Source organism: Raphanus sativus, chromosome 7 (genome assembly GCF_000801105.2).
Source record: "Raphanus sativus cultivar WK10039 chromosome 7, ASM80110v3, whole genome shotgun sequence".
Lineage (NCBI taxonomy): Eukaryota > Viridiplantae > Streptophyta > Magnoliopsida > Brassicales > Brassicaceae > Raphanus > Raphanus sativus.
Window position 1 is genome coordinate 2,084,326 of NC_079517.1, and position 12,019 is coordinate 2,096,344.

General features: G+C 33.6%; 3 protein-coding genes across 3 annotated transcripts; 2 read left to right on the plus strand and 1 right to left on the minus strand.

The window, feature by feature from the left end:
- Positions 1-1,988: 1,988 nt before the first annotated feature.
- Positions 1,989-2,700, plus strand: LOC108816717 (uncharacterized). Its single transcript, XM_018589284.2, has 2 exons — positions 1,989-2,292; positions 2,543-2,700. The coding sequence occupies exons 1-2, from the start codon at positions 1,989-1,991 to the stop codon at positions 2,698-2,700; spliced, it is 462 nt and encodes a 153-aa protein (XP_018444786.2).
- Positions 2,701-3,577: 877 nt separating this feature from the next.
- LOC108814302 (uncharacterized) lies at positions 3,578-4,416 on the plus strand. Its single transcript, XM_018586843.2, has one exon. The coding sequence runs from the start codon at positions 3,658-3,660 to the stop codon at positions 4,282-4,284; it is 627 nt and encodes a 208-aa protein (XP_018442345.1). The 5' UTR covers positions 3,578-3,657; the 3' UTR covers positions 4,285-4,416.
- A 152-nt stretch (positions 4,417-4,568) lies between these two features.
- Positions 4,569-8,650, minus strand: LOC108814303 (glutamate decarboxylase 1). The gene is made up of 8 exons (XM_018586844.2): positions 8,492-8,650; positions 8,184-8,388; positions 6,958-7,158; positions 6,653-6,867; positions 6,300-6,553; positions 5,581-5,633; positions 5,227-5,402; positions 4,569-5,067 (listed from the first exon to the last, which is right to left on the minus strand). Exons 1-8 carry the CDS (start codon positions 8,575-8,577, stop codon positions 4,749-4,751), a joined length of 1,509 nt encoding a protein of 502 aa, XP_018442346.1. The 5' UTR covers positions 8,578-8,650; the 3' UTR covers positions 4,569-4,748.
- Between the last annotated feature and the right edge of the window lie 3,369 nt (positions 8,651-12,019).

A 12,019-nucleotide genomic window follows, 5' to 3' on the forward strand; every position in this document is an offset into this window, starting at 1 on the left:
TCCATTTTTCTAACGTTTTTATATATTTTCTAACAAATTTATGTCAATAACTTATGTTCATATCTTAATACGTTTTCCAGAATACCATTGTGTGTAATATGATCTTTGCATAGCTGATTTTAAAAAATTCAAATCAACTAGTTTGAAACTAAATTTGACACAAGTAAATGTGGTTTAACTTCAGTATCTCCATTTCAAAGCTTTAGTTGGTTACAAATGAATGTGTTATTCTACTACGTAACTGCAACAATTCTGACCTATGAACAACTTCAACTAACCCTTTTTAAGCACACTATTCTTCCTCCCGAGGTCATATTAACAGTTTTCAAAACATGATACTAAAATCACAATGCATGTAACAGATTATGAAAGGAGTTTTTTTTTCAGTAAACCCTTTAGCATGGGGGTTCTCGACCACATATCCAAAAATCAAAATAAAACTGCAGACTTGCATTGGTAACATTTTTCTTATTACGGCTGCGAAGCATTTCTTATGTTGTGAGATTCAGTGCGGGATCTCTCGAAAGAGGTAAACGATTTTAATAAATAATTCATATCGTGCATACTTTTGTGAGATTAAGATGTCTTAATTTTAATTATGTGTACCAAATCCAAAAGCAACAATAACAAACTAGAGATATGTACTTCTCTATAATAACAAACTAGAGATATGTACTTCTCTATAATGATTCTCATCCAACATTTCCCTAGAATCTGTCTAGTTGTGTTGCCACTCGTGATTTTCTCCACTGAGTTTTGCGTGCCACGAGATCGTCCCAAAATTTCATGATTTTGGTCTCTAGTGAATAATAATTTAAAATTTATCGTATATAACTATTCTGACAACTTTCGAAGTTATTAAAAAAAATCCAATTCCCGTTAGTGAAGTTTTTACCTAAGCAGATTAAGGCATATAAACTACACATTATTAGTTTCATCATGTATTCATGTACACTATTTTTCTGTCAAAGGCTGTATAATTTAAGTGTAGTTGTAAGTATTTAAAATTAGAATATTAATTTCTATTAATAAATGTTGTGATAATCATGGTTTATGGATGGTCGCTAGGCGCATAGTCAGGTTGATAGACCATAATTCAGATTAAATTTTCAATAAGCTTACATTTTGTTCTCTATCGTTGGTCCAACAAAGTAACATATGATGTAATTTTAAGTTTGCGTATTTTCACTTTTTTTTTTTTGCTTTTTATGATGTGAAAAATGATAGAACTTTCAAAACATAAATATCCAATCTATTTTTCTGTTATTCTACGAAGACATCAAATATTAATAACTTTAACAATGAGAAAATATATTAACAAAAATCATAGAAAATCTTCACAAAAGAATAAACATGAAAAATTATCGAAAACTATAAATTTATAAGATGATAATCAAAGTTATAAATTGTTGTCCAAAAAAAATCAAAGTTATAAATTAATTACTAAATTTGTAATTTAAATATAAAACTAGGATATAAATGTCTTTTTACATAAGAGAAAGTGTAGTTTTCAAAAATAAAAAATGCATTTTTTAAAAGTTAAATCATAAATGGAATATTTTCCAAACTATCACATATTATTCAATTTTGTACTTATCGGATAGTTAAAATATATCTTATATTTATCGATCGAAATCCTTAAATTTCTCTTAATTAAAAGAAAATAAGTGACCATATGTACATAAATGTAAATAATATATATATAATATATATATATATATATATTAATAAGTTATTTCTTAAGATAGTGAACATATACGAGTCCAAATTAAATGATTAGAGTAAAAAAATTCTACGTAGTCCGATAATCATTACTATGACATCATCACATCACATAGAGGAAGAACCAATATTTAGACACAATTATTTGAAATTATCAAACCCTGCTTAAACACCTATATAACCCTGACGCTTTACCATTGAATAACCATCCGAAAATCATATTTTCTTCTCGTTTTACAAACTTAAAGCTTCAAAAGAGTCAAACAATGAAGAATGTCACACTTATTCTTGCTATGATCCTTTTCTCAAGCTGTGTCACATCCAAAGTCACAGCAGGAGAACTGGAGTCTTCAACTAACGAAGAGCCAAATTGGTTCGTCCGTGCCCCCAGAATAGTATTGCCGAGGATCCCTGCAGGCGACTTCCCACCAATCTCGTTCCATTCGCCACCTGAAGTCACTAAATGCTTGTCTGGCAAGCATGAGATAAGAACATGTCTTCATGATCTTGCTAGGAAAGCCGATATTGGGTCAGAATGTTGCGCCGCGATCAAGAAGATGAAGGAAGATTGTAAGAATACCGTCTATGGATCTTACAATAAGCCCTTCTGGGCCGGCTATTTCAGGCTACATTGCACCACCGACGTTGTTGGATCTACTTCACCACTGCTCCTTCACCGGCTCAGGGATTTTAACTATTTATTAGAATCTTCAAGTGTTGAGTTTTTTTTTTTTCAATTTGATCTCTTGCTTACACTGAACTTTGTTTTTTTTTCTTCTACAAAAATTGTATTTAGTACTTTATCCATTCTAAATTAAAGGTTACGAAACTGCTGTTAACCGGTTTTGTGACTGTACCAGAAACGTAAACGGCTACAGCCGCTATACGCCTATAACCTATGATATAAACCGCTTAATAATGTCTGTGAGTAGCGAAGTACAAAAAAGCAAAGTTCTCGATAACAACGTTTATGCTTGAGTTTATTTTTTCAGTTTGGTTTATCATAACAAAAGTGATTACCAAATTTTTATCTTATCTTAAGGGTTTACGGGATAAAAGATCCAAATTACTAGGTTATCTTACGAGCTTACTAGGTTTATTAACCTTACATCCAATGGTTGATGAACGAGTAACAAAAAAAAAACTTTTTCATAATAATGCAATAATATCATAAGATATATACAAGCTAATAAAATCAAACTTTGTTCCTATCGCGGCACTTACTTCGCTTTAATATGTTCAATAGAGAAAATATAATTCCTTGATGTAGTATGAACGCGAGTAGAAGATATTTGAAAAATATTTGAGAACTTGCCTTTTCTCAAAAAGTAAAATATTTGATATGTAACTTAAGTTAACACATGAAAACTAAAACAAAAATTAAATAGAAAAAAACTAATAGTGATATATTACCCTTCGAAGTTTTGGGCGAAAGCTAACGATGGCCCAAAGTCATCAAAATCTTTCTTGTATTTATCGAAATCCTTACAAATTTAGAGTTAATAGACCTAACACATGATTATCATAGTATTAGAATATTCAAAAATTACTAAGCGAATAATTAAATCTTTCTTGTATTTATCAAAATCCTTACAAACTTATTTATTTATACTAAAACACTCTTATTAACGGAAAATAAGTTACCATGTACATACATAAAAATATGTGTTATTTCTTAAGATAGTGATAATTTTAATATATACCAGACCATATGATTATCTAAATAAATAATTTTCGTAATCCGATAATCATCACCATAAATTCATATTTTCATAACACTACATGTATATGTATATTCTATTTATATACGTAATTATTCGGTATTATCAAAACCCCTGCCTAAACACCTATATATATAAACCCTAACGCCTTACCATTCAATATAACCATCAATACTTTCGTCCGCAAACTCAAAGCTTCAAAAAGTAAAAAACAATGAAGAATGTCACACTTGTTCTTGCTGTGATCCTCTTCTTAAGCTGTGTCATATCCGGAGTCACAGCAACAGAACTAGAGTCATCAACTAACCAAGAGCTCTTCCTATCGCGGCACGTCTTACCTCGCTTTCACCCTAAGCCACATTGGCCGTTCAGTGGCGATAGAAGAGTCTTCCCGCCACAGGAAGTCACCAGATGCTTGTCCGACAAGAAGGAGGTAGGTACATGTTTCGATGATATCGCTAAGACTTTCTTCACAAGAAAAGCCGCTATTGGATCGGAATGTTGCGCGGTGATCAAGAAGATGAACAAAGATTGTGAGAAAACCGTCTTTGGATCTTTCCATAACCCCTTCTTCGCCGGCTATGTCAAGCTACATTGCTCCACCGTTGTTGGATCTACTTCACTTGCTCCTTCACATGCTCCTTTGCCTGCCCCTTTGCATGCTCCTTCACAGGCTCCCTCACCGGCTCTTTCACAGGCTCCCTCACCAGCTCTTTCTCAGGCTCCCTCACCTCCTTCACAGGCTCCCTCGCCGGCTCTTTCTCAGGCTCCCTCACCGGCTCTTTCTCAGGCTCCATCACCGGCTCTTTTTCAGGCTCCCTCACCGGCTCAGGGATTTTAGCTATTTGTTAAAATTATTCAAGTGTTGGATGTCCTAGGGAGTTTTAGTTTTTCTTCTTGTTTTAAAATTTATTTGAGAAGACCGTCTTTGGGTTTTAATTCACTTTGATTTTTCTTCTACAATTTAAATTTAGTGTTTGCTTATTTAGTTTTTATAAATTAAATGGTACTAAAATTTTATGACAATAAAAATTTATTACCCAATTTCTTATGTTATCTTCGAACTTACGGGATAAAAAGATCAATTAAGATACTAGATTTACTAATCTTATATGCAATGGTTGATGAACAAGTAACAAAACACGCAGAAATTTTTTCATAATGGTGCAATCATATCAAAAGATATGACAAGTTACTCAAATAAAACTTTTTTCAACAACAACAAAGGAAAAAAACTTCAAATCTCCGAATCAATGCAAACGCATTATTAAATAAAGCAGTCCAAGCATATTCATTAATATTTAGTTAACAGATACCATTTGTCTTCTTTCTGTCGGAAACAAACTTCTTCCAGCCGTTGATGACCTCTCTCTGTTTCTCCATATCACTTTTCTTCACGGTCACCATCAAGTTATCAGCATTAGCTTCACTCTTCTCCTCTCCTAGCGAAATCTTGTGGATTACTCGCGAAGGAAGCTCATCGAGCTCATGCATCACTTTCTCAATATCGATCACAAGTCTCTCTGCGAGTGTCCTTGAGAAGTCTTCTCTGATGACCACTCGAAGAACAGTTATGTGTTGTGCGTTTGGAGGCATAGTATATGCAGGCACAATCCATCCGTACCTACATTATAAAATATTTATATTCAGTACATCTTTATCATAAATATATATAATCTTGTAAATATTAATAAGGTCTAGTTACTTATTTACTCTGAAATGCATGAATCATTAACACAATGAAAGCTTCTAGATGATAACATAGAGTATCTGAAATCTTGACCTGCGAAGCATGTCGGAGATCTCGAACTCAGTGTGAGAACTGCTATCTTTCAAGGAGAAAGCAACAAGTGGCACTCCCTCATCCTTTGATACAATGTTGAACCTTCCTGTTTTCTCAAGTCCTTCCCTTAACACGATCATATTCTCTCTGCAGTTCTCCATCACATTTCTATAACCCTGTTAAATACAATTATACAACTTTAATTATTAAGTATCTGGACTATTTTCTAACTACTAGCTAGCATGACTATTAACTACAACTTTACTTATTAAAAGTATCTTGACTATTACTAGTTTAGCTCTTAATATACAAATAATACAACATTTTAAATAATGGAGGACTAGACTGGCTCACCTCGTGGCCCAGTCGGATAAGTTGGTAGTATTGAGCTATGACTTGACTTGAACCTGCGTTTATTGAGCAAAGAATATAAATTGAATAAGATGAATTGAAATTAAATAAAGAAAACAATGAGAGTAAATTAGTACGTTGAATCAGAGATAAGCTACAATCAAGAAAAATGAAAAAAAAAAAAGCTACAATCAAGAAAAAGTCCAGAATTTTAAAATTTTAACGTAAGTGAGACAACAACGTCTTTTTTGTTTAGGCAATGAGACAACAACGTCTAAGTTACGGTTTCCCCTATTTTAGAATGGAAACAACTTGACCTTCACTACTTTGATATGCTCATGTATACCCATTATTCAAAGTAAAAAAATTGTACTGGACACTAAAAACGATGTTCCTTATTTAAATGGGAAAAAGTTTGACCTCAATGGCAAGCTCCATCACTTTGATGATGATCTTTTTCTTTTTCTTTTTTTTTAATTTGCGTAATTTAAAAGTAGTAAATGATCATCATCAAAGTTTGTTTCACTTTGATGATGATCATTTACTACTTTTAAATTAGGCAAATTAACAAAAAAAAATTGATGGAAATGAAACAAATACGACGTGTTTAAGTGAATTTCCATCATCTTGATGTTAGTCTATTAAGATCATGGCCAGTAAAAAATGAAACTAAAAGAAAAAAGATTAAGACTAGCAAGGAAAAATAATTAAAATCAATATACCTTTGGAGAAATTGAGTGTAAATGTGGGTTGGTCAGCACCAAGATAATTGATATGGAAGATGAGTTCCTCAGGCAAATCCTCTTTGTTTCTCCAGACCACCCAACCAATACCTGCGTACACTAGCCCATACTTGTGACCACTCACATTTATACTCTTCACCAAAGGCAATCTAAAGTCCCATTCTAGTTCCGGATACAAAAACGGTGCTATGAATCCTCCACTTGCTGCATCCACATGGATTGGTGTGTCCCATCTATTGAAAGCATGCAATGTATGGATATTTTAGTTGAATGATCCACATGGATTAATGTATGTATACAATCCATTAGTACAAAAACCTATGCATAATTACCCGGTTTCTTTGTTTTTTATGGCCAAGAGATCATTCAAGAGTTTGACATCTTCAAACTCTCCATTAAGAGTGGAACCAAGAATGGCCGCAACACATATAGTGTTCTCATCGACCATCTCAACAGCTTTCTCCGGATCCATCACATAATATCCTTCGCTTATTTTCACTTCCTTAAGCTCAACCTCAAAGTACCTAGCGAATTTCTCCCAACACACCTAACATTTTTGATTCGTTGTTGTAGGATATATATTAATCGCACGCACAAATTTAATTATAATTATTAAAGTTGAGTAATCGTTTGTTACTTGAACATTTGCCCCGGTGACAATGTTGGGTTTATCAAAGGGTTTGCCTTCAGCTTTACGCTTGTTCTGCCATTTACGTTTGAAGGCCAAACCGGCCAACATTATAGCTTCAGATGATCCAACGGTTCCTACTCCGACGGCTGTCTCCGTCTCTCCTAGCGGAGCATTGAACAGATGTGCAATCATGTTCACACATCGGTTCTGTTTTAAAAATATTAAAACAATAAAGATTAATTATTTAGTTAAAACCCACTTGACTAATGACTTATTGACATCGAGATTGATGCTTAACTACAATAATCTTAGTGAATTACAACGTGGCGTGTCTTTACTAGTGGAGATTAACCAGTCATGATACTTAACCATTCTATAGACGAACATGATATCGTGTAAATCATATAATGTAAATAACTAGGTCAGGTAATTGACCCTACTATTTTATCTACATGTCATAGACTTTAGATTATTAATTTAAAACACGAGCCATTTGTAACAACTACTTCAGTTTTCTATCATATGCTTTTTATTTCAGTGATGGCCCGATCAGAAAATAACATTAAACTTTGTTTGTTTGTCCGACTGCCAATTTAAATATTAGTAGGAACAAAATGGCTGGCATTTGCGGAAATAAAGTAGTACCATTATTCCCACTAGTTACTGCTTTAGTCCAATATAAGCCAAAGTTGATAAAACACGGTCATAGAAAAAGTCGAGATAGTTGGTGCATATGTATACATTTAGAACAAATATTCAATAGTTAAGCATACTTACAGCTACAAATTAATAATACTAGTATCAAATAATCGAACCAAGATTTTAGATTAAGATAAAACCCTCAAATTAACGCAACTACGTACCTAACACGGCTAGTATTTCCAAGGTAAATGGTTATAATAAAGTATAGTCCCCAAATTTGATAATCACAGCCATAGAAAATGTCATCATATAATAAAGTATGTCAACATGTAGTTGGTATACATATAAGAACAAGATTTAATAACAGTGCATCGTATGAATAATACTAATTATCAACAATTATGGTCTGAACAGACCCAAAACATCAATCAAAACATACCATAATATCTCATCCACATAATATCAAAAAAAAATCGTTTGAAAAATCCTATAATCATTTTTCTCCATTAGAAATCGACACACAATTATGTTTAAATCTCGATTTTGAAACGATCATGACATGAAATGTATATGTATGATCAAATTAATACCTGGAGCTCGGTGGTGACAGGGTACTCGTCCATGTCGACGTAGTTCTTGTTGATGGAGGACATGATGAGTTTATCACACTCAGGCTCCATCCACGTTGTCACGAAGGAGGCCAAGTTTAGCCTTGGATTGCCGTCAAGCATCAGCTCGTCGTTTATGATCTGATATGCCGCTTCTTTCGGAATCGAGTTTTCGGGCATCTTGAACCTGATGATATTTACGTTTTTAACACTCCCATTTTATATAATCAGCAATACACACAAAGTATATAACACGATCTAGATTTTTTATATTGTTAGTTATATGTTACCTGGGAAGTGGAGTTCGGACATAGCGTGACGCGAATGTGGAGTGGACGGAGACGTCCGTATCCGATGCGGCGTGAGAGAGCACCATCACGGCGATGAGAGAGAGAATAATAATAGATGTTGGTAAGAGAGAAGAAAGTGATGAATGGAATGGAATGAAACAAACACCTAAGGTTTTTTTATATCAATAAAAATTATACTGTATGGTAACCAACTAACCATGTGGGTTACATGGGTATTATGGAATTAACAAACTTTTGGAAGTTTCCTTTTTTCTAAAATTTCTTCAAAAGGCCTATACTTTGTTACAATTAACAGAACTGTGCCTGTAATTTCGTTTTCGAATCCCATTCATCAAAATTAGAATCATTAAGGGCCCGGAAACACATGAAAGCATATGGAGTGCTATAAAACAAAATTGATTTTATTTTGTTTCCTTACCAGTAACTTTTAAGAAAATTGATTTGGAAACACGATGAAAATATTCAATGCTTGCTAAGTCATTGATGAATGGGATCCGAGGAAAAGAGGAATTTTATTTCTGGAATACATTCATGTGCTAAATTGTGACAATTTGTTAAAATTAATTAAATGCTTTCTCATGAATCGGTTGATCCATGCATTCAGACCAAACGTTGATCACCTTTTTACATTGCTGGAACGCGGAACCTGACGCGTATTGACCAACACGGTATGGTTAATTTATCATATTTCATCATTTACTACATAAGATCCTGCGTAGTGCATGGTTGATGTTTGTAATAATATTATTTACCGATCTATGATATGATTACTATACAACTAAGAACTAACTGTAAAGGTGATGTTATTTAATTCGCCTCTATTATTGAGTCGGCCTAATGCAGCGTCATATATTTTACTAGTTCTTCATATTTAAAAAAAAAAACAATAAGCAAAGACTACATCGATAGCAAAAGAAAATGCACTCTATGTTTACAAGAGTTGTGATCAAGATATTTTGCCGGGAAAAAGAAAGGAAGTGCACTCTGTTAAATTATCGTTAGTTTTGTTTGTTAGTTTTGTTTGTCATTTGTGTTTTTTTTTGGCTGAAAGCATAACTAGAATGTATTCATACAATAATAGTATTCTTTTTTTTTTTTTGCGAACGACAAACTTGATTAATAAAAAAAACTTAGAGCTCAGTACAGGGAAGAGGTAACAAAACATTACATAGAGCTGATTTTGCGAGAAAATCAGCAGCTGAGTTCTAGTCTCTTGTAATGAAAGAAAAGCAAGTGAAATCGAAAGAGGTAGATATGAACTCGATATCCATTAAAACTCCAAAAAAATTCTATCGGATAGATCTTCGAGTTGATGGCTCTGATGAGCCCTTGAGAGTCGGATCTGATCCAGACTTTCAGAGATGCTAGAAGATTGTAATGCAAGCAGTGTTATCTTCAAAGCAAGGGCCTCCGCTAGGAGGGGTGGCGGAACGAAGTCGCAGTGTGATGATCCCCTGGTAGGATGGTCGGTATCACTGTGAATGATCCAATCGCTCTTCCATGCTGCGTCTGAGTTGCAGAGGACAACCTCAGGCTGAAGATATGTAGGAGAACGAACAAGATACGGTATTTGTTTCTGCGGTCTGGCCATATCCTGAGCTGCTAACCATTCTCTGGCTCCGCTGATAGCATTTAACATAGTAACACTAGCAGAGACAGCTCGGTTCTCAAACAGCAATTTGTTCCGTGTAGTCCATATGTTCCAGCATATTCAAGAGAAAATGTCAGTGGTAATACCTGTGGGCGGGAGACAAATGAGGGAAGGCGCCATCATGAGAGCTTGGAACGATGTTGTTGTGCTGTCAATGTCCGGCAGTATATAGATAGGCGCTCGCGCCCAAACTTGTTAGAGATGTGTTGACGGACCAGACGTATTTGTTCCAGTTAAAAGATTGAATCGTAGGGACTGGGTGTGACGTTAGATGCTCTATTTCAACCATCGCATCTATAGTACCCAGATTTAACACTATAGGTCCCGACTTTGTTCGGTGCCAACAATAGACATACGTAGCTAGCTCATGTGGTATTGGGGTGGATTAGGTAAATTTTGTTTACGAGGAAGCACAGACTCTACCCTCTGTTTATTCCATTGGCCAGAACCTCGTTGAAGTAAGTCCGATACCACTAAGTCTCGATCACTCTCACGAGGAGGACAAAAGGGTAAGATGTGTGCTGAGGAGGATATCCAAGAAGCTGTCCAGACGTTAGTACAGTAAGTCAATAATAGTATTATAAATCGTATTCTTCAGAAAAAATTATATTCTTCAGAAAAAATCGTGTCTTCCACAAAGGAATCTGACTAAAGTACTCCAATCAGCATCTGCTCGCTTTCTTAACGGGTTTATACGAGCTTGAATGTCATACCGATTGTTTCAATATAATTTCCCCTTTTCTCTATTTCTTTTTAAAAATACTAGACTCTTTCTCCGCGCTACGCGCGGAAAAGTATGTTGATAAATGTGTTGGTAGTTTATTTATCGATCATATGTTTCAATGTTTTTGTTTGTAATGGGAGCTTTGTATTTTCAAAACAATAGGAAAGTTGGTGAACATCAATTGTTTAAAAACAAAAAGAGTAGTTTGGGTAATAAACTTGATTTTCTAATTGTATGTGCTACTGAAATTATTTAGAGGTGTTTTATTCTGGTAAAATCAACCCACTAAAACTAAACCAAACCGAGCTAGAGAAAGTGGATTATATTTGGCGATACCAAATATACCGAACAGATGTTCTTTTTGGAAATTAGGATATATAGATATGCTTTGGTATTTAAACCGTTTAAATTGAGTAAACCGAATAAAACAATCAATTAAAATATAATAGCATAAGTACATGTAAATTATATAATATAATTAATAGTATATACTTGATTTATTTTGTTGATATGAACCTCATATTTAAATGTTTATTTCATTACTTTTATATTTTATTTTAAATAGTTTAGTAGTTTATCTAAAGCAAATTAAATTATTGTATAATAAAAGTGTCCAGGGATAGGCATAAACCGAGTCACTAAAACAAATTATATTATGGTTTATTTTTGATTGTATTTTCCAATATCTTAGACAAAAAGAATCGGAGACACATTTATCTAATAGAAATAAATTTGGATGCATCAAATATATTCTTCTTTTTGTAGGAAATGGTGCAGAAAATTACATATTTACCTGCGCGTTCTATTCTATGGTAAATGTATTAACTTTTCAAAATGTTGAGTTATGAATGTATTTAGCTTACACAGTTTGTGGAGGATAGCCTTGCAAAAATGGCAGATAATGTTCGTTAGCTACGCGCGGATTTATGTTAACTACATAGTTATATTTTATAATCATAGTAAATTACTAAATTATCTAAAAATAATTGCTTATAAAATATTTAGGGAATTGTAATTTTGCTTAATTTTTAATATTTAGTATCATCATTCATGTTTACCTGATTTTAATAGACATTTTCATAAATACCTGAAATATGAAGTTTAAAAAAAAACCTTTGATCTTTACTTTATA